This window comes from Myiozetetes cayanensis, unplaced genomic scaffold (genome assembly GCF_022539395.1).
Source record: "Myiozetetes cayanensis isolate MyiCay16 unplaced genomic scaffold, myiCay2020 scf2-11, whole genome shotgun sequence".
NCBI classification, from domain to species: Eukaryota; Metazoa; Chordata; class Aves; order Passeriformes; family Tyrannidae; genus Myiozetetes; species Myiozetetes cayanensis.
The window spans coordinates 50,470,244-50,494,050 of record NW_026087411.1 but is presented as its reverse complement, the minus strand read 5'-3'; the positions used below and the strand labels follow the sequence as shown (position 1 = coordinate 50,494,050).

The following is a 23,807-nucleotide window of genomic DNA, read 5'->3' as shown; positions in this document are numbered from 1 at the left end:
CATATACATAATGCATTTATACACAGTATATGTATTTACATGTTAAGAGAAAAGTCTTCATAACTATTATAGCTAATTAACATGGAAGATTATCAGTTCCATAACAGTACATACTTTTTGTTGGTTTTAAAACCTTAAGAACAAGCTAAGGAGTTAAATATCTTTATATTCATGATGAAAAATGGAAAATTTTTAAATAGCTTCTTTTCTTTATGCCAAAATGCATTAATTTAAAAACCAAGAAAAGTGAGAAATTTGAACTATGTATTTACTCACAAGAGTAATCAAAGAATAGACTTACTTGAAGACGTTTAGAGCAACCACAACAGGAACTCCAAAGAGCTGAGTAATTTGAATTTGTTTCTGTAGATTACAGCAGCCATCAGCTACCAGCTGGAGGTTCTGTGCAATTAAATAAAAATTAATGGAAATGGTAACATACATAAAGTCTTCTCCAGCCAAAGAATTTTCCGTAAGTTAAAGTGAACAAAACAGTGTTGATCATGACAGCTGCAGGTAAGTGAAAAGCTTCCAGACAAAAGAATTTTTGCCCTTATTAATTTTTATTTCAACTAATAAGCAACAGACATATTTAAGCAACTAGCAGTGTACAAAGTTTGTACATGAAACCACTGTGCTCTTCTGGGACACCAGAAGATGGTACAGCTGATGACTGATTGCTTGTCATGATTGTGAAAGAGCTGTTAGTCTCTTACTTGCAAAGTTTGCAAAGCTACAGTAGTGGGGTGGGGATTGACATACAGACGTATTAGATACATAGTTTAATCTATATATACATACATTTCCCAGATAAAAGCACATTACTGGATTTCCTTATTTATTCTTTCACCTCACACTTTGTAGACCTTGTCTTAATTGTAACAAAACACATATCCTTAGCTTCATACAAGAAGAAGACCAGAATCTGGCTACAGTGAAGTGATGAAGAAAACAAACAAGTAGAATTCACACTTGTTTGAAGAATGACATCCAAGCCCAAACACGAAACAGAGATTCAACCTGTTTAATTAACAGGTTATGCTATCATTAGTTTTTGAATGTTTTTGACACCTACATCACTCTGCTCTCTTTCTTCTTTATGATAAGCCTGTATGCTGATCAATCTGAAAACTTAGTGGTCCCAGAAAAACTACAGAAAAAAGGTTATTCTCCAGCTTGCTCAGTTCCTCACTACAATCCACCATGCAGTCACACAAATAACACATCCAAGAGGATGGGGCTGAAGGAGGATGAGATGGCTTTACTTGTTGGCAGTGTCTACTAAAGATGTCCACTGAATGTCAGCATTAGAGCGTGCTACTGTCAAACTTGAAGCTGCACGCTATCCAGCCAGAGGAACAAGAAGTTCTGATTCTCCCTACACCACATTATTTTGTTCCTTTAAACAAGCCTCTCCTAATTTTTAAAACCGATCCTCTTACCTCTTCTGTGTATTCTTTCTTCAAGGGGGCACCAGCAGTTACCTGGGATAATAAAAAAAATCATCACGGATTGACACTTGTCATAACCCTAGAGAGTCTGAAATGCACTTCTGCCTACTTTCTATACTGCCAATTAACACATACATTGCATACAACACCATAGCCTGTCTGCAGCTTCTGTTTTATTTCACCAGTACACAAAGAATACCAACATTTCCTATTGTATTTGGGTAGCAAGATGCAGGTAGTGACTCAGCAACTAGTTGCAAAAGACACAGTAAAGGAGAGGTAATTGGATTTCATTCTACATGTTGTTACAGGACACCAGCAGTACAAAGACAACGGACAGCAACCTCCAACAGCTGGCTGAAGAAATAACAGCAACACAGATGACTAGAAGAGGAATATCATCTTTTAGTGTCCTGTAATCGCTGCCTGTGGCAAGGAACTGCATGCAAGTAATTTACTTTGCTGGAAAGCACAAAGGTATACATGCAAAGAGTATCACCAGGATACTATATTGAGTCTCCAAGGACTACATACATCAATCCCAGGCACTGGACTTACTCACTTTTGTCTCTAGTACTGGTCCATTTTATAGTTAACCTCCCAGTAAAAGTATCTGGTACTCTACATGCCTCTGTGATGAATGCATTGCATTTGTAAACAAACAAAAGCTTTAAACTTCTAAAGATGCAACTCAGACAAAAACAGAAACAGTTATTAAGACATATTTAAGTCCTATTTTTGCTAGATTGAATGGTAGCACATGTGACAATATGCTTGCTTTGTAAGGAATGGAGGAATGTAATTAAAAATAAAGAAAAGGTGCATTAGAAGTGGACTAAAATGACAGAAAGTCCTGTAATTATATCAACCTGAAAGACTGAAAAAGGACAGCTCAGCTTTAACTCTTAGAGATGTTTTGCTGTAAGGGAGACCATGCATTCCAAAATTTTGTGGCTGTGGAAACAGCTCTGGTATTTTCACCCAGTGAGACTGTTTCCCTGGCAGCATCACACTCTAGCATGCTGCTGGGCAGATGAAAGTGTTTTCAGGAGTTAATTTCAGTGTCTGTCTACTTGGCTAGCAGAGCTGGCTAGGAGAGTCTGATCTGACTGCATAGATTGAGGAGCACTTCTACAATCAGTAATTGGTACAAGTCTCTTTGTGGCTTAAATAGCAAAAAATGATACAATGGTGACTTTTGGTATACCAGGAAAACATTTGCAAAATTTTATCAGTTACTTCAGCATCTCTGAGGAAATTAACTTGAGCAAAATAAAAGGACAGAAGGGGTAATGGGTATCCATTACTGGCGTGAAAGAAATCTCAAAACCTTCACTAACAGTGTTCTCTACTTCCACTCACACACTGCAACCCAAATTCATTCTCATTCCTCCTCAGCTGCCAAATTTCCCAGCCTGTGACTACTTCAGTGCACTTTATAATGCTATTTCAAAAGGCAGGAAAAAGAATATAGAAATTTATCTCTTATAGCTTTTTTTCATGTGAACAAACTTTCCTAGCTCAGGAAGATACAGTAATTCTTCAGAGCTCTTTCATCCCTCTTCTTTCATTTGTGCCTTTCCTGCATTAACTTTAGAGTTTATATCTATATAACGAGGTATCTCAGAAGGGTTATCGAAATACTGCCCCATAGGCTACCCAAAATATTTCTTAAATCAAGATATTTTACTTATTTCAAATATTAGCAACAATTTTATTTTCCAAGAAAGGTGCAAAAACTTACATTTGGCCCACCTCCATGCATCTTCAAAGCCCTCACTGTAGCAACAAGTACAACCACACTGGGAAACAAGCCAGACGCTCTGCATTTGATGTTGAAGAATTTCTCCATCCCAATGTCAGCACCAAAGCCAGCTTCAGTTACTGTTAAACATTAAAAAAACAAAACAAAACCGCACATTAAACATGCTTTTGCTTAAACACTGGGGGATATTTCTCCTTTAGCATACAGTGCACTTAAATATACACCAGTATTCAGTTTTGAACGAACTTTCAAATAGAGGTCTATTTACATTACTGAGTCTGATTAAAAACCTATTCCCAACTCAGAAATAAGTTCTCTTATTCTTGATATGCACAATATGTCATCAAAAGTAGTCACATGGGGGGAAAAAAATCCAAGCAATCTAAATTAGTTTGAATCAAAGTATTTAAAAAAATCTAGTCCTCTAAAATCACTGTTTCTGTGCAATTACATTTGAAATGTTTGCAAATTCTCACAGATATAAGATTTTCCTATATTATTTATCCTCCTTCGATTTCACTAAAGATGTGTTTTCATCACAACTACTGGACCCAAATTCTTCTAAGTTTGCAGAACTTCTGTTCATCTCTTGCTTTTGTGGAGAGAATGTTTAATTATAGACACAAACCAGCAGTTACAGTCACAGTATTGAATATGCTGCTAAACAGTGAATTTAATAATGGGATTTCGCACCAAAGAAGGCACACATGAATGTAACATGACTCAAGAGAAAAATCTGTCCAGAATTAGGATACACCTAGCAAAGTATTTTTAGTGGAGCTACAAATAAAGAGAAAATCATCTGTATTAAGTTGTATCAGTCTCTTCAGAGAGAATTTGCTCTGATTTGTCACACAGCAATTATTTCAATTGCTTCTTTTAAAATCCAAATAATTTCTTTTTATTAGACAAACACAAGCACAAAGCAAATAAAAAATTCAAGGGATTAAATCTCCCATTGGTTGAAAATTTGCTAATGCAACAATTTCCCACCAGAACACACTAATGAATTGGGCTGATTGCATGCCTCTGAAAGATGAGAAGGGACTTTCAGGCTGACAAGTCAGAGTGGGAAAACACTTGCTCCAGAGGCTTCTCAACTTGACTCCAAGCAGGGCTGGTAATGTGTTCTTATAACCCTCATAATCAATTTGTTCAATCAAGCTGATTGAACATTTCAGAACTGGAAACCTTCAGTAGGGTCAAGGAGGAGGAGGTACAGATCTGCTCTGTTGCTGTGGCAGAAAGTATCTCTCTGCTGGCAGCTGATGCACTTTAGGAAGTCACAGCCTTTGGGCATTTGTCCTCACCCCACTGGTCTTTTTCCACCTCTTCTTCATTTTGCACAGGCTTAAACAATTGCCTGCGTGGATATGCTCTGAGGGAGGAAATGGCTGCTGGGGCTGGGAGAGGAAGCAAACGTTTGCAAACAAGGGGGTGGTGAGGGGGGCAGGGACCTCTTGAAATAGTAACGTGGCAAGTATCATGATTAACATTCTAGTAAATCACTGTAATAAGTATGTATTTTTTTTTCTGAATAGCCCTGAGAAAAACAGACATACCAAACATGGAAACAAAAAAAAAAAAAAAAAAGGAGGTTTACACAAACACAGTATATCATAGGAGCAAAGCTGATGTCAGGATAAATCATATTAAAAGCAGAGCCAGGGATCACATCTCTGCTTTCCAGTAACCCTTATTCTTGTTCTCCAGTCTTATGTGGCATAGGGTGATTAATGAGAACTCTGAATCAAGAATATATAACCATGATCAATCCTTAATATAAACAACAGATAAACTACCAAGTGCTTGAGAGGGTGGGAAAATAATTTGTCTCTTCCAGAGACTGCCAGCGTATATACATAGCAGTCTCCTAAGATTTCCAAACAAAGTTTCCAGGGAGTTAATCCATTTCATGCCAAGCCTTTTCAAGGGTCAATTTTCCTTAGAGAAAGGGGGATTGCAAGTCTGCCTTTCAGTGGGAGAAAAGCAGAGATGTCAGCCTTCCAGTAAATACAGCAACTGCTCACACAGTACTTCATGGTTCTCTTGGGGAGGTACAAGACACCCTTTGGACAGTGTAGGCAGCCATGGCAAATGGCCAGGAGAGCTGTGGGGGGGTCACCTATCTGAGCAGCTGTGCATATTCGTCTGTTCTTTGCAGTGCTTTCCTTTGATAGGGAGGGCAAAATGTGCATTTGCCTAAACAACCCAAACACTGTATCGACATCTGAAAAGCTAACACAACACCAGCTATCATCGGAGCGTGTGCTACAACATGGGGAATGGAATTTTTTCATTGGAAGCAGAGGAAAGGGAGACGTCAGTGCTTTCTCCAGTGTGCGGAAGGAAACAGGATGTAGTAGAAAAGCTGCCTGGATGAAAGTTGCAACTCCATTTTATTTCCTCCAAGGAATAGTAAGAAGAGAGAATATGCCAAGCTATTATAATTTTAAATCTTTGTGCTGAAACACTTGATACAATTACTTTCAGATTGTTTCCTGCTTTCAAATGAAAGCGTCAATGAAAAACACAGACTATGAATAGGAAGTTTCAAACTAGTCTACATTTAGAAATCATGAGATAAACCAGCTAATCACTTTAAATGTAGCAACAGAAATTGGGCCATTTATTTTGGTTATGATTTCTCATATATAGTTTGTCAACACATGACAATTATAGATTACAGGTTACCTGACACAGATTTTGGGGAACAAACATCTACTTAAGTAGTTGTGATGTGCTGTACCTCAGCTGAAGAAAAGTTTGTAACACAACCACTCCTGCCTACACAGTTTTTGCCCAGCTTCAGCTCCCCCCCCTCCCTGGATGTTTATCCTGTGCCCTGCCAAGTGGCCTTTTTCCACCCCCATGAATCATGGCTACCTGGGCTGCTGCCCTGCCAGCAGGTAGGGGGTTTGTAACAGATATCAGCATGATAACTGCTTGCTTTCATCTCCCAGGCACAAACGGAGTTCTAAAGCAGCTCTACTGAAAGTAAAGAGGTAACTGATTTGCCTTTAGCGAGCTCAGAGAAAATACACAGGTATTTGCATTGCCAGCCTAAGAACACAACCCCATGGCAAACCTATGCAGACTCAGATCAGGGATACTACACTTGCAGGCCCTGCTTTGCATTCTGAATCCCCTTTTTGCACCACCAAGACTCGATGATGATCTGGACAAGTTCTAAAAGATTCTTTTCTGGATGTAATTTTCAGTAAGTAGGGCTCTCAGGATCCTCTCACTGTGTGGTGATACAAAGGGCAAAACGTAATTCTACAAATACTCCGTTGTTTGATTTTATACTTCAGTTTTAGAGCCCAAGTATCATAAGGAACATTGGGAATGAAGATTAAAAATAAAGTTTCATGTATCAGCAGTGCAATCCCATTACATTACTTTTAATAGTGGACCATGGGTCAAACCTAGCAATTAATAAACATACGTACCAGAAGTAAACTGCACCAAAATGATCCAATAAGGTCAAATAATTTGTTCTTATCAAACTTGCATGCAGGGTGACCAAAAGCTAGCATGTTCTAACACATCAGGGTAACTAACCATGGAATCTTGTTTCAAAACAACAGCAGGCAAAACACAACACACAATTACTATAGGTCTTTCTACAGATCACTTACATAACATCTACATCACTCACTCCTGCTACAAAATCATCATTAGTTTTCATTCAGAGCCTGAACCCAAAATATCAAAATTAGGTACAAAAAGGAAAGGAAAAGCCCATAAATGTGAAATTAGGCAATAGAGATAAGTCTGTCAGGTGGTGTAAAGACAGAACAAACTCTTCACTGGAGTGTGTAATTCCAATTCAGGGTTCAGGTAAATGAAGAAATCACTCTGATGGTTTTGTTTCTTGTTTATAATTATCACAATCTCCCTCATGTAATTACTGCCTTGCCAACAACATCTGTGAACCACCTACACATGACAATAGCTTAAATAGACAGTGTCATGGTTTAAACAGATAATCAGATTTCACCATTATTCTTAATACAAAAATGTAATTTTTCTCCATCTAAACACACATCTATTGTGCTGAAGCTGCATAAAGTGGTTCCACGTAAGTCTCACATTTACATAGTGCTTGAAAGCCTTACAGAAAGTGATGTTTAGAGTATTTCTTAAAAAGCTATTTCACCCACAATTGAACTTCGAGTATACTAAGGGTAATTTCTAGTGAAAGTACCTTCTCCCTAGTCAGCTCTTTCTATCAATGAATCAATGTCAAAATAAAACATTTGTACTATGAAAGGCCAAGTCAGATGCAAAGCTTTAGGACACAAATTGTGAGCCTGGATTCCTGAACAATGTAAAAGGAAATGGAAAATCTGAGCTGCAAGTTGCCATTTACTCCCCACATGTAAACATCTCTGTTCTGGTGCAGCTGTCTGCTGGTAAACTCAGGAAAAGAAGAGTTCAAAGTCACAGAAGCACATGAACTGTGAACCTGGAGCTGGAGGCATGCTAGCTGTAAAATACTGATACATTCTCATTTAAGGGAAAAATACCAAGGTGCAAAACTGCCAAAATAAACTAGGATGATCAGTGATTTTCTAACAGGATATCATATTTTTGTTAGTATAGCTAGGGATGAATAAGCCAGATGTTTGTCCATTCTGACTCTGGCAATTATTCGAAGTGAACTTCCATTATTATGACTGATTTTGGAATGTAACAGATACTTTTTCCCCACTTTCTTTCCTCCCCTCCCCCCTCCCCTCGCCTCCTAACAGAGGGAGTTTTCCTGTTCATTTTTCTTTTGACGCATTCTCAGATGTCATGCAACACAGGAACTCTCTGCTACCACTGCTGGACACAAAGTCCAGCAGAAAATGACACATGAATAGGTTAAGGCTGAACATTTTTCATGCCATGAAGAAAATACTTAGCACTGGTTATCATAGTTTTACGTTGTTGCTGTGACATGTAGAATGTAAAAGGTAATTGGAAAAATATCTGCCGCTTAGTTTAAAGGACCATAAGCTAATTGGAGGTAATATGTACTTTTCACCCTATGCTAAAGAAAGGTGCCAGGGCAGTATGTGCCCTGCAGAGGTCTGGGCACTGGAGACTTTTGATTGTTGATCACCGATCCACGCTTTTGATAGAACCAGCAGATATGGCAGTCCTGGCTTCTTAAGACAAAAGGTTCACACATTTAATGGGTTTTCTTTCACAAGAAGTCCTGACCAAAATAAACTTTATTCTCAGAAAGCAGATTATACGACATTATGTTTCACAGTAGATTGCTATTCACTTGAGACTCTCTGAGTAGAAGGCTCTCCAAACATGGATGTAGAGCAGCCCACCTGCACAAGCATCCCCAGAGAAATATGCTATAAATGCAGTTTCTGGTTGTACTCACATACCTTTCAAGTTGCAGTAGTGAAGCTCTACAGCTTGCAACCTCTCCTAATACAAACTTCTTTGGAGGAAAAAAAGTCTCCTGTAAATTTTCAGCTTCTTCACAAAAACAAAATGCCAGTTGAAACCAAAGATTTACATTCAAGTACCCTGCCATCATAACCCATGACAGCAGCAGTCAATTCACACTATCTTCCTTCAAAGGAGACCTCCTTTGGCCAAGAGTCTCAGGCCTCCACTGACAGTCACTGCCTCCTGGCAGCAAGGGCTGCACAGGAAACTAGGCTCCCAGGAATACACTTAAATTAAGTGCTGATTCCCTTGGGACCCCATAACAAGCTATTTCAATCTTTTGCTCGGAAACATTTATTTTTCCATACAGGATTAATTTTAACACTGAAATGCAGAGCAGCTTTAAATGAGAAAGTAAAGTTTACTGCATAACCTCTCACAGTTACTCACTTTAAATAGCAGTTGCTGCTAACTTTCCAAGAGCATCTCATATATTAAACAAAAGAACAGGCACAATAACTCATACAGATTATTCCCGGACTATACACAAAAAAACTAGCAGAAAGTTCATTTATTTACTACAAGCTGGGCAGGAGAAGAAAACAAATCTCAATTCTCTGACAATTAAGGATACAATTCCTCTTTGTGGGTGTTAAAGGCCTGTTTATATATGTATGCTGAAAATGCTGTATTTTAAATTCAGGATGGAATCAAACTGAAAACTCCAGGAGCTGAGAGGGATAGCACTGTGTGACAGAAAGCATGCTCTGCACATCTCCACAGCTCTGCTTGTCTCCTCATCTTGAACATATACAGAAGTGCAGCTGCAGTTATTCTTGCCTACAAAGCACCAATTTAGGGCATGGTTTTACACTGTGTCTGAACCAAATGAGCACCCTGCCTTGCTGAAAGGCTAATTCCTGTTCATAAGTCTTCCACCTTTCTCTTCTGCTCCTTCCCTGCTGCCCAGACTTCCTGCAGGTTTTGGCATTCATCTAGTTGGAAGATAAACTGTTGGAATCTGCTAAACAGAAAACAAACATACACAAAAACTCAGAATAAAAAAAAAATTCATTTTTTCCACTGGGCTATATTTGATTCAGCTGAAGTAAGACCAGACAAGTCTTACAAGTCTGAACATGTTCAAACAAGCAGCAAAAGCAAGGGAAGGAAGGAAGACGCATTTCAGCAGTGGAAAACTTAATTCATCCCTAGCCACCTTGTCAAACCATACTCCAATGCTTCAAATGTAAAATTTGACATTTTCTTGCAGCTCACTAGTAATGAGCTCATTATTTAGATTTATTACTAGAGATTTAAAAACCTGAAGATGTTCTTACAAGCCACAAACAATTCGTTCTAATAGAAATGAAGCTATATGTGGCTTCATGGGCTACATGTTTCTTTGAATCCCTCTGCTAAGCCTGTGGGGGTTTACAGTCACTTTCTCTTAACTTCTGTGTCCTATACTCATGTAAAGACCCATAGCTTACAAGCTAAGTGTTGGGTCCTGACATGATTTGCAATGCGTAGTTGAATATTCTAACCAAATATGCACAGTTCCCCCTTTCGTAACCTCCTTCTGTCACAATATTAACTAGAAAAATTCAATCAAAAGAACTGTGAATTTTAGATTGCATCCTTTCACCATTCATAGCACGTCTCCTTTTGAGGTAACAGAGTATCATTTACTCATAAGACAGATGACCATATTTTTAAAATGGAGCACAATTAATGGCACAGGAATAAGGCAATTACATTACATACTTAAAAGATCATCATGGCCTTTGGCAAAAGAATTATTAATCTTCTGCTGATTACAAAATTAAAACCTCACCAGTTTTTTATCTGGAGTTGCATGGAAGGAATAATTAACAGCAGCACTGATGGATCTTTATTTAAGGCCATTCTTCTACAATTCTGCAACTGCAAGGAGTATATTAACTTACGGTACCCACAGTATTACTCTAAGGGCTTAAAATAAATTTCATCACACTTAAACCATGTTTCTCTCTGTGTATCTCACTACCAGACTTTCATTTACTTTCACTTTTAAACTATCCAGTTGGCAGAAGCTCCTGCCACAAATACACCTTCCATTGAAGTGGAAGTGCTTTCTGTTGAGCTCTCAGTTTTTGGGTCCTCCTACATCCCCCTTGAAAAGAAAATGGACTTTGAACATACTTTGAGAAATTATGTTACAAGCATCTGGAAAACACTAAGTTCAAGAGGCAAGCAGAGAGCTTGAAAATTTCTTCCCTGGTAAAGTTCTAAATATTTCATCAAATGGTCATGAAGCAACACCTGCTTAGCACCAATATTGCACTGTTTCGTGAAAAAGGAAAGAAGGAATGCAAAAGATCTTATTCTTGAAACAAAACACCATTTCGGTACATGCCCTGGAAGAGGACATACTCTCCAAAGAGCAGCAGAAATACAATGAGGAAACGAGTGATCGTACTTGTAGTGAACGATGAATACAGAATTTTTGCAGCCACGCAAGCTACCATCACAGCCTATCACAACTCAGAAACAAAATCCATTTAACCAACCACCACCACCACCACCACATGCTGGGCTGTGAGCGTTCATGCACTCCTGCATGCCTTCAGATGGGCATGGCAGCGAGAGGCCATGAGGTCAGGAAATCACCTTGCCAAGCCACACACGCTCCTCCTTGTTCTCATCGCAAAACAAAAGCATCTGCGCATGGACAGCAGAAGTGTAGTGTTGGCTGAGGCTGCGGCAGATGCCACAACACAAAGAGCCGCCGCTGAATCGCGATGATCAATGCTCCTGTCACTTGGCGCAATCACCCGAAGCATGCCAGGCACAGAGTCATCAATCACTAGAGTGTAAGCCTACCCCACAATGCACGCAACTATTCGCCCTGGGCTGCAGCCTTGTTAAAACTCCCCCCCTCGCTCTTTACTGAGGCACATACTTTGAGAAGTATTCTCCACCCTGCCCTTCTAAAATCCTGGGGAATACTTGCTTGTTATGATAATGATTTTGCCCATGACTTAGGCACTGCCTTTTCAGTGTAGGCATGTAGTGAATTCCCCTCCTAGGAAGACAAAAAACAGGTTCTGGTTTTCTTTCATTCCACTTAGTCTTTGCTAGGAGACAGAAGGCCTTCCTTTCGTGATTGGCCTGGGAGAGGACATCAACACTATTCTTGACAAAACTACTGAGCCATGTTTTGGAAACACATGGGAAAGGGCATCTCCTGTTACATATCCCCAGGAAGAAGAGTATTTCCCTGCACTAGCAGTTTGTCTTGATGGCCCATTGAAAAATCTGATGCAAAGGCTGTAAATTACTCTACAAGACCATCCCAAGGGCTTATCTGGAGAGGTCTGTGGGAGTGGAAATTATTCTACACAGAGTACAATAGGTGTATCAAATGTATACAAAATTTAAGATATCAATAAACAGAAGACTTTCCCTAGAGACAGAAAACTCCAGGTACTGTTAGTAGTATTTTGGGAGACAGGAAAAAATGCCTAGTGGTGAGAACATGCAGCATAAGCGACAGAAGAGCAGGAGAGGGTAAAAGAAGCAGGCATGTAAAGCCCACTGAGCTGTACAGACTTTATGAAATAGCCCATGCATGGGGAAATGCATCAGGAGCTACTTTGGAAATCATTGAAGCTTTTCAGATGAAGGCATTAGCTTGGTTGTAATCACTCATACTCTTAAAATAAACTGTACAAAGCTGGCATTTGAATCTCTACTCAAAGTGTAAGATTGATGGCTTGTGTCAAACTTATTAATATGTATTTCCTTATTTCCCTATAATTTTTGGATAAGGAAAAAGAACTCAACTGGTAAAAAATGTTGTGGAAAATAACCTTCTATTGGACCATATATGTGTCATGTGTAATCTATCTTATAAAGAGAATTACAAACTAAGGAGAGAGAAGGTACTAAGGTCACACACCAACAAATCACACATGGAGAAGGATTTTCCTACAGGAACTTCCCAATTAAGAACACAATCAAAACTAAAGTCAAACCAAACCATAAATCTGCTAGTTTATAAGACAAATCCTTTCAGCTGCTCATGGATAGACCAATTCTTTACTGTCTATTGTGAATTTCTCCACTTAAACACAATTTATGTAATCAAGGCAACAGAACTGCCATTGCAAACTACTCATTACCATTTCTGAAATATTTCTACATTATTAGTTGATCCCTCTTTACTACAGATTATAAATTATTAATTCTTTTTTTCAGTTCCTCTTCATAATTGCCCATCATCTTGTCATCTCAGCTACTTTATCATCCTTAGCCCTCCCCCACATTTTTGTGATTTCTCGCTCCTTGTGCAGTGAAGAACACCAAACCATACACTGAATTCCTAATGGGCTCCAGGAAAAGCTGAACCTGCAACCATTGATTTATGAAGCTGTTACTCAGCCTCTTGGGAGCTCTGTTTGAGATGCAGTAGATGGAGGCAGCACATAGACGCTGTGTCCTCATGCATGTAAAGCATCTGCTCTGTCCCCGAAGCTTCATTCCCACTCAGAGCTTGCAGTCAGAGCCAAGCTGAAGATACATTACAAGTGTGTGCCTTATTACTGCAGGAAGCACAGTTGAAGAGTTTGAGATTGTCAGGTTCAATAAAGCTGTCAGCATAGCAAATCAAGGATAAAGGGACCAACAACAGAACAACCATATAAAAGAGAGACAGGCCACCCAAAATTTAAAAATGGCTGTAACCTACATTTTTCTTTACTGTATCTGAATCTAATCTGTTTTCTCAATCAAATCAAATTAATTAAACAGCAGTTTTATAAAACTGCAAAAATTAAATTACAAGGTCAGAGCAGCAAACTGACCCTGAGATGCCATTTAGGATATTAATCTTGTCTTTTAATGTATTATTTTATAGAATCAGAGAACAGCCTCTGAACACTTTCAAATATCGTCAGCATCTGACCTTCAAAAGCCCTTTGGCTATTTGCCAAAGTAATACTCTTTCCATTAACAAATCATACTGGCCATACATAACCCAGCATTATTTGCAATCTAATTAGCATGTTTAAAAACGGTTTGGAAACAAATTTATATCTCTAGTCATGAATTCTTGAATTTTTCTTTAAAAATAATGACCCACTAAGTCATAAGATCTGATATGTAAGCAATCTAATTACTGTTTTCAAAAGGAAATAACTATTTGCTCTTAAAATTCCCAGCACACGATAACGTTTTGTTGCTTGAAAATTAAAAAAAATATTTTCAGAGAAATCACAGTATTTTTCTTTTATACTGTCTTTTCATAGAATACTTCATAACATTTCCGAGGGAAAATAAAATATCTGTAAATAAATATCCTTGGAACTCTCTGCACAAGCATTCTTCTTCCAGGAACATCTAAAGACATACCTTAACTTTTTCCCCAAACCACATTGTCTTAACTGGGCTGGTAGAGAGGGTAGCACAGGGTGAGAAGAAAACATTGCAGAGTTCTGATTCTGAATAAGAAAATGTAGCTTTAAACAGTTCTTTCTGAAACACCTGTTAACTGAGCTCTCAGTGTGCATGTGTTTATGGAATACTAGTGGACAACAGAAAACCAACTCCACAAAATATAAAACTGCACTAAATGATATTAAAACTTTGCCAACTATAATTACCACTATCAAAAATGGAAATGCATGTACTTATGTGCTTTCCACATTTCATATTTGTACTGACTTCTCTGGAGCCATGAAGATATAAGTCAACCGTTCTAAAAGTAAATACACAAAGTAAATAAACAAACACTGCCCCCTCCATATGTGTACGCTATTAACAATTCTAATCATAAAAGCTTTCAGAAAACAAAGGACTTCTGCCTGTAGATTCAGAACCATAAGTCAGAAAATAAAAACCCAAGATGATGGAAATATCTGAACAAACCTAAATTCTTATACAAGTTGTCCATAAAAGGAACATTAGATTTCAGTATCAAAAGGTCAGTAAAACAAACAAACAAAAATCTAATAAAGAGCTTACATTTGCAACTGATATTAAAAATAAACCATCTGCCAAAATTAAAATTCAGCCTTTGAAATGGGACTTGAACTCTTTATGCATACTCTGCCCTGCTGACCCTTGCTAAAGGGTGTAAGTCAATACGAAATACTCACAAATGGAGAGAGGATGATGGATTTTCTGCCAAATAACCCTAAGCAAAAGTAACGCTGTTAGCTATGAAACCTGCTTTTATTTCCTTTGCCAAGTGATGAATTAAAAGGACTTCCTAGCATACATGATATTTTAGTGTTTGCATTTTTTTAACCCCTGGTTCTTTTCTTCTTATAAATAAAAGCAATACAACCAGTAGGTAACAAAAGAACAAAAGGAGTTACTTCTTATGTGTTGGAGTTTTAAAACTAGGTGAGATTGCTAACTTGGGGAAGGAAGGGAAAATAAGACAGAAGTTGCAATGTCATCAGTTTCTACTCAGTAGAATGGTATTTTATTTATCAGGAACTGGGCAGTGCCTCTACTTTCTGAATGAATGACAAATCCTTTCTATCTATTTTTACCTCTGGGTAACTATCCTGAGACTGAGAATAATGGATAGCCTTAACAGTTGTACACTCTATTTAATTTATGAATGTCATTGGCAGAGGAAAGAGTTGTGTTAAGCTCTAACATGTTGCAGAAAAGGTCAGCATATAGGACATTAAAATACCACGTCAGCCTGTAAGTAAATTCCTGATGCATGTTTACATATTGGCAGCTGTCATGCAAAAGCCCAGTTACCTTAAAGCTCCTATTAATGTAGTGCTTGGCATCTCCCCTTTTGTTATGGTGGGACAGTTTTTGCCCCCAAGAAAGTTTATAAACTGAATAAACACATCAAGAAGAATGGGATTACACATGCAGGCATGGAGGCTGAAATTACTTGCTTAAGGCTAGAAAGCTAGTCAAAGGTAGAGGTGGCAATAAGATGTATGCCTCCTGACATGCACTACAGTGTCTGACATGCAACAGACTGGGAGCTCTCCATCAGACAATGCTGGTGACAAACAATGGACTCAGCAGCTTTGTCTCCTTGTCTTTTACTGGGCAAGAAAGAGAAGAAAGGACAGGTAACCTTAATACATCAGCTTCTCAGGAAGCCAGCCAGCCCTACTTACCACCCAGCCGGCAGGAACATTCACACTGCCCTTCCTGCTTCCACGTCATCATCATAGCAAATTCCCCAGGCATAAAATCCCAGCCCAAACACTGTCTCATTACATCTCCCTTCTACTCTGAAAACCCATATGAAGAGAAGAAAACACGGCTTTCTCAACTGAGTTACATGTGTCCAGTTCTCCCCTTGTTTCTGACACAGCCGGCTCTGTTATGGTGTGACACTTCATTCTGCACGCAAGTGATGCACACACGTGCCACATCACATCTCCTAGTCTGTGAGAAAACCATTTAATTCCTTTGTCACTCAAGCACAGAGCAGCATCCACCCACCAGCAAAATTTAAAAAAACCCTTGAAAATAACTGTGGCAAGGCCATGGTATCTCTTAATTTTTTTCTATCATGTCATTGTTACTTTTGAAATTGCTTTCCTCATGCTGAAATCACCCATTAATGCAAACTTCTCTAAATGTATGAATTAAAATGCCTGGTCTCTCATGTGACATCTGGCCTGAGAATAGTGGTGATTCCTGATCCTCCTCCTCCACTAGGAGGAAATGCAGTCAAACACACAGTTTTGGTATCCTACAGAGTGAGCTTCATAAGTGGAAGATGCTTCACTATTAATTACAGAGGCTCTAAAGGAAAGGAAAAGACAGAGCGTGCTGCTACACAGAGAATGAGTGTCAGAGCCTACAAAGGAAATGTAAGCAAATTGCAAGGGTCTTCAGCCCCACAAATTAAAACCCGGAAGCTAATAAAGTGAAGCTACTGTGATATATTAAAGATGGAATTAAAAAAACCCCAAAGTACAAAAGAGCTGGATGCACTACTCTTAAAAAAGAGTGAATCAGAAATTCCAAAATCCTGGAAGAAAGAAACTCCAAACCATAAAGTTTGTATCAACACTTCAAATAACTTCCTTTTCTCTTGGTGCCTTGTACCTGAAAATTATCAAAACCTATTTTCAAGTAATGGAGAAGGAGTGGGGAGAAATCTGCGTGACTACAGGCTTGATAGTTTTCACAGATTTTTAAGAAAAGAATAATTAAAAAAATCCTGAATTGAAGTGAAGAAATATAACCTTTGTCCACCAGAGGCAGGCTATGCCAGATACAAAGGTTTTTCCAGTAATGAAAATGTGACACCATCTCAAGAAGGTGGCTTTCAGGAAAAAAAAGCCTGTTACAGCAATAGAAAAGAGTCTGTTAGCAAGGCTAGAAGAAAATGGTAACTACATGATTAAGAGAGGGAAGAATAGACAGCCATGACAGGAGAACTGTGGGACAGGAGAGAGAACCGGCCTGAGGGCTCTCATTTACTATTTGTTAAACCACCTCAGCAGAAAGACTGAGGAACACCAGTAGAAGTGTACTGGCAATACCAAAGCTTGAAAGCATTGCTATCATAAAGAGGAACAAGAATACCACACAGGAAAAAGTTTCTGTGGTTTTAGGAAAAAATGAAGAGAAACAGAATGAAAGTTACCGGTAAAGGGTCACTGCCATTGGAGAAAAAGGATAAAAATACGACCTACAATTTGGGAACCCCATACTTGCACACATCAGAGAAGAATCAGGGAGCCTAGCAGTACTAAGTCAATCACAGTGATGTATGAAAAATGTGTGCTTGAATATTTAGAGACAGTATAAAAATTATCACTTCAGAAAGAGAAAACAAAGCTGTAACATAGCATTACAGAAAAAGAACAAATGAGTACAAATTGGCCATGGAAACCCAGGCAGCTTACCAGCAGCAAGAGTTAAAAATCCTAGCTAGTTTCAAACTAGAGTCCAGTCAGTTCCTGAAGATCACCTGATATGCTTGTCACATAAAGCAGAGAAGTCATACTAAATGGCTGATGATTTATAATCACATGTTATTTTATTCCTGTAAATTACCCCTCATAATTCTGCACAGAAACAGCAGATTTTGGAACAAACATGTACAACTACATTTTGTAGCAAGGAAATGTCAAGTGAATTTTTAACACTTTCTAGATGTATTTTTTTTTAAATGGAAGGTAAAATCTCACAAGAGAGTACTCTTAATTTGTGAGGTTTTGTCTTCAAAGCTCTCCTGATTTGGCAAAAGACCACTTTCTTATGACAAGTGTAATATGGGTTAGACATAACTCAATAGTTCACGATCAATACCAACTTTCGGTTTTGAGTTTACCTTTGCATAATTTATAAGATTTCAAATTACTTCAACTCTGAAATACAGTGACATATGCTATTGACGTCAATGCTAGAATGCTTCCTGACACATAAAAACATTCAGGACAGCTTTCTTCTCAATCCTTCTGAAAAGTTTTATTTTGCAATGTATCCTAAAGGTCAGAAGAAGAAGTTTAAAGAAATATGCAGTGACAATGTGGGGTCAGAACTTTCTTAAGGACTCTGAACACACAAAGATATAAGAAAATATTTGATTCTCATTTGACATAATTCACAAGCTATTTCGAGACTGTTTTAAGCACTTTCTGCAATAGAAAGTAATTTAGATCATTGTCACCTGACTTTCAGTTGAAGCAACCCATAAGCAAGCATGATTTGCACCCAGATTATTTGTGACAAGACAGTAAGCTCAGCTCTCAGGAACTCTGACTTCCTGTCAGTGAAGAAAAATGTGTTACACTACATCTCATCTCTGAAGACTTTCCTGCTTACTGATGAGAAAATCTGCTACGATTTTAAAAGCAAAATGCAGAAGAAGAGATTTTAAAAGCTTAAGGGAGAAGATGACGATTTCTTTGTTTCCACTTTACAACACACGAGAGAAATGGAACTTACTTTTACTTCAGCAATTGTGAAGAAATAAATAAAAAGGGCACCTGGGATGTGAATGGCATCAGCACTCACAAGTGAATGGCACAGATTCACAGATCTTCTAGCAATAATGGTACCTTATTTTGCAGTTTGTGGTGCCACTGACTCTTGTTATTATTAAACCATGACCTTAAGAGCCTTGCAGCAATACCAACTAAACACAGTATCATCTTCCTTCCCCTCATCACCATCACAGTTGCTCCTAGCACAGCTGCTTGAGCAGCTGCACTATGAATGGGATCAGAGAAAACACTGTAAAGTTTTGAACATCCTTTATCTAGTTTGTAGTACACAGATAGTAGAGCAGGCAAGTAACACTTATACTGATAAAGCTGTCAATCACACTGTACTATGAAACCTTAGCCTTGCTTTAACACTTTAGCAAGAAAAAACACATTGTCCAAAGAGCAAAATACTGGAATGCAATCGCGTTACATTTTGTTTCTTATGAAAATAAGAGTTAAGAGATCAGAGATTAAATAACACAAGCCAGAAAGATGCTGGGCAGCTTCTTAAAAATTAAAGGTTTCTGAAGGATCACTGCATGGAACCCCCTTCTAATGGTATCAAGCAAAGAAAAAAATATAAAAAATAAATCCTTGAACTCAACATTTAAATATAATAATATCCCATGGGGTACTGGTGCCAAAAGAAGTTTAGCCAAAGTATTGGGCTTTATTTCCTTTTTTGGAAAAAGACTGCTACTAAAAAATGGATTGAGTTGTCTTATGAGATTTAAAAAAATCTACTGAAGATTATTTGCTTAGTGTATTAAACACACAATTTTTATAAGGTGCTTTATAAACTTGTTATACAATGTCTGCTCAAAGTATGTGAAACGGATACCCTTTGAAATACAACTTTTCATGTACTGAACTGATAGTTAGAGCAGCTAGCATCATTAGTTTACTTTAACAAGAGTACCAACACAATAAAAAGAGTCAATTACTTAGCTTATAAAAATTAACTGCTTCTACTTGAGTTTATACCATTCAAAAAGTGTGACAAATTCTTTCCAATTACACAAAGTGCACCAACTCAAGAAAGAAACGGAGAGTGAACCTTTCTTAAGAAAGTCAACAATAGCTTGCAATAATCCTCCTCTTGTCACCTGATACACCACGAGGACAAAGTTGCCTAGCACAGCATGCTCTTGGCATTGAATGCAACATGCTTATTAGGAGTAGGAAAGAAAGCAATCACCAAAAATAAAAGTTCAAACCTGAAAAATAAACTTCATAAAAACTCTGGTTTAGGATTCCAAACATATACTCACGCTTCACTTGTCTTCTGATTTACAACAACTCCTCTACTGAGCTGAAATACCTTCAAGGGATTACAGAGATGGATGGGGCAATCTGTTGTGTACTGCAATCATTTTCGACACACTGACAAATACAACTCCGGACAGCCTTGAGTTCAGAGAGCCACAAACCCCACAACTTCAGGGACACAGGCGCTGCAAAAGTGATGCTAAGGGTAGCACAGCACAGCACTGCACCTCCACACTTTTCTCATCTGGGTCACTTATGGGGCTGGGCACCTCAGCCTCAACACAAGATGCTGTTAAGCTTAGGGTTCAGTTGCAATTTACACCAGGTGTGGCCTTCAGTACTGAACAACTTCTATGGATCAGCCATGAGTTTGAGCTACTTCTCACTAGAGAAGTGATGAAGAGCAAAAGTGGAACGATAGAGGTTAATATAAAAAAAAAAAACCAAAAACTCAAAGGAAGTAATTGCTTAAATACATATATACTTCCCCACTTATTTGTAGTACAGGATTCAGCCCTAATGCTGAGCTCCTTTCCCTGCCACTGCTGAGAGGTCAACTTTCTTCACTGCTTAAAAATTAAGGTGCACCAAAACCAAGTGACGTAGAATTGGTTAACCGGGCCAGTTTAGGCAACCTTTCATACAAAAGGAAAATGAAATGCCAGAACCAGATTTCAGGCTGCTGCCAGAGGGGCTAAAGAGATGTGTGAGAGACCATAAAGCTGTGATGGCAATTGCGGTGACCAGTACACTCAACATTCCCTGGGGTACCACTTCCCAGGCCATCAGTGAGGATACTCTCCAGTGCAGGACATGCTTGCATCATGTACCCATCCTCATTGGGGCACACCTGCTCACAGCAAGGATGGGGAGGAATCTTCAGGAAATCAGGCCCTGAGCAATAAAAGGCTGACAAGACAAACAAGCGCAAACCAGCCGAGGTATGGTAAGAAAAGTTCAGTGGCAAAACTCGTACCAAGAACTCAAAATTAGAGAAAAAGACTCAGTCGTCAGTACATAGCAACAGGGCTCAGAGAAGAGAGAAAGAACAAGCTGCATTAAAAGGCTTAAGCTATCTAAAATTTATTGAGGGCCTGTGATTCACTTGGATACCTGAAACTGAAGCAGGGAATGCCTTCAACCAGGGAGAGTTCACAACATGACTCAATGTTTAAACTTCATTTATGTTGGTTTTTTTTTTTTTTTAAAAACAGACTGTCTACATTATTGCTACCTGACACTATTCAAAAGGCACAGCATGCTGCAACGTAGGCTGCAGAGCAAGCAGAGAAACAGGCAATGCAGGCCAGAGAGAGAACGTAAGGTTTAAAAACAAATTTAAAAAGAACTTTTTGAGAGGATTTTTTTTTTTGCCTTGGTTATGGCACGCAAACAGTGAGATCTACACAACAGATTGGTTTTTCGCTGCTGGCTGTCCCAACTCACCCTCTCCTGCACCAGCTCTGGTGTTTTTGTGACTCTGGGCTGAACTGCTTCTGTGTTAAGTCAGCAGAAAAGTAAGCCAACAAAAAGGGCAATAGGTTTCTGCCAGGATGTCATGCAAAAACAGTCGAGCAAAGGCTGAGAAAGGAGACAGACTTAGCTTCTCTGGAAATGCAGGCTCAGTATGATTAGCTAGTGCATCCACAGTAGCTTTACTGGCACTTTAGACCTCCAAATGTGACTATAATATTATAAATATTTATTTCAGCAAAAGCACTATCTTATGTGACATTATCTCATCTTCCCCCATCACACAAAACTGTTTGCCCAAACTCTCTAGCAAGGGGGAAGTAAAGAGATTTTTTTTGTTGTGGTTGTTTTCAGTCAAGACCAACTCTCCAGTTTAGCTTATCATGTGGACAAGCTGTGAACAGGTGTGCTGGTGAAAGAGAGGGGTTGCACAGGACTGTAAACAAGCAGCTGGAGGAAGGAAGGTGCTTAATCCAGGACAGAAAATTTAAAAAGTCTATGTTTGTAAAACTGTGTTGCAAATTCAAGCCATGATACTCTCCTTAATAGTCTACAAACTTAGCAGGAGATTCCGCTCTAAAATAACTATGGCAAAATTAAAAAAAAAAAAAGAATAAATTAAAAATAGATATAAATACCAAATATATAAACCAATAAATATAGAGATTAGATATATGATTTATATATCATCATCCCATATCATGGTGAGTGAGATAACACACATACATTAAGATATTTATTCTACTATACAGGAAATTAATTGCAGACTATGTCATATCTTATGTTCCTGCTTTGGATGCAGTTGCATAAGTCTGAGAGCCAGTCTCTTAGCCTGTGCTCCCTAAAATGCCTCTCCCAGCCACATGGTTCTGCCAGATACCTTATGCTATTTCTAGCACCTCTTGGGTTCTTTTATGAGCTTATGCAACTAACCTACATGGCAGAATGTGAACTCTAATTGCTCATATAAGATTTAATGAGTGTCAGATCCAATGCATGAGAACAGTGACGAGGGAAGTGTGGAACGGTGAAAATTTTTACTTTTAGCAAAAGTGAAGTAACTAATCTTGTTCAAGGAGTTATCCAACTCCAGCATAGCTGGCCTGCACTCTGTCTGTATGAATTAACTGCAGGATCAGCTTTCCCATCCAGTTTCAACGGCCATACAGGGTTCAGGTAAACTTCACACTAAGCAGGAAAGCAGTGGCGTTTCTTGCTGGCTGCTTTGCTGTGCAGAATTCACAAGGCACTGGGCTCTCTGTTTGTATGGATGGGACCTTCAACGTGGGTTGGCACACACTTTGTAGCTGTCATTTTAGACTCCAGTTTTGTAGGGTAGAATAAGACTGTATTTCATAAACCAGTGAGTTCTACATGTGGTCTCTGCCCACGTGCTCTAACCAGTTACCAGAATAAATGTATTTTTTTTTAAACCACAAAGCTTACAGTAATTACAACCATTAGAACAAACATTTACACTTGTGACTACCTGCAAAGTTTATTTAAGTAGGCCACTCTATGAACTATTACTTTTAATAATCTAGTAAGGATCTACAAATCGTGTTGAAGTTCCTTCCTCCACAGAGCAAAGGCAGTCTTGTTCTGAAGTCAGTTTCACAGGGATTTGTGTTCCGTAGAATAAAATCTGAGCAAGAGCCTTTAGCTGGCAATGCACAAAGGTTTTCCTCTATTGAATATACTCTGCTTTGTCTCCCAACAGAGAAACTCAGGCCAAAGACAAATAAAGTAGAAAGGAGTGTTAAAGACAAACAGGTGGGTAAGACCAAAAAAAAGCAAGAAATGCAGGGATATGTTCTTAGTGCCTGAGGGACATGCTGAATGGAAGGGAATCCAAATCCAAGGTGATATTTCGGGCTCCAAAACATGTATCAAGACTCAATACTGTTGCCAACATACTTTCATTCAATTGATACAAAACAGACTTCCCACTTGAAAAGATTGCTCACTGCGGGAAAAAAAGTCACTTCACCAGGCTTATGAAAACGTTAGTTACTCTAAATGCTTCTAGGCCTCATTCCACAGAACCATGGAACAACAAACATGGCTTAGTGAAATATCAATTTGATTACCAGTAAATAAATGTATTCAGAATGCAAAATGTTCTTCTTTGAAAGGATGTTTGATCATATTAGAGCGAAACAGACACACTCTTTAGCTGTATAACAGTGACACTGTAAAAAACAACCCTATCCTTTGACATGATCATGCATTTAAAAAGGAAATACAAACACATAACATGTGCCCAGACTACCTTGAAAACCTCATGTTTCATCACCTTAACAGTAATGATCTATTTTCTTACACAGGTCAGCATTGTCCGAGCTACTCCAACCTCAACAGAAGAAGTGAGAGCAGAATACTGAATCAAATTTCTCCCAAGAACACTCTTTGCCAAAAAAAATATTACATGCAGATATGCAACAATCTTTGCAAATTATATTGAATCAGAAGGAT

General features: G+C 38.5%; 1 protein-coding gene across 2 annotated transcripts in view; it reads right to left on the bottom strand.

The window, feature by feature from the left end:
* MTHFD1L (methylenetetrahydrofolate dehydrogenase (NADP+ dependent) 1 like) overlaps positions 1-23,807 on the bottom strand; it is a 146,940-nt gene that overhangs the window by 61,169 nt on the left and 61,964 nt on the right. For both annotated transcript variants that reach the window (XM_050315394.1, XM_050315395.1), the window contains 3 exons: positions 3,196-3,335; positions 1,443-1,484; positions 302-402 (listed from right to left, as the gene is read on the bottom strand). In XM_050315394.1, coding sequence (XP_050171351.1) covers positions 302-402; positions 1,443-1,484; positions 3,196-3,335 — 283 coding nt within the window. The remainder of the gene's footprint in view (positions 1-301; positions 403-1,442; positions 1,485-3,195; positions 3,336-23,807) is intronic.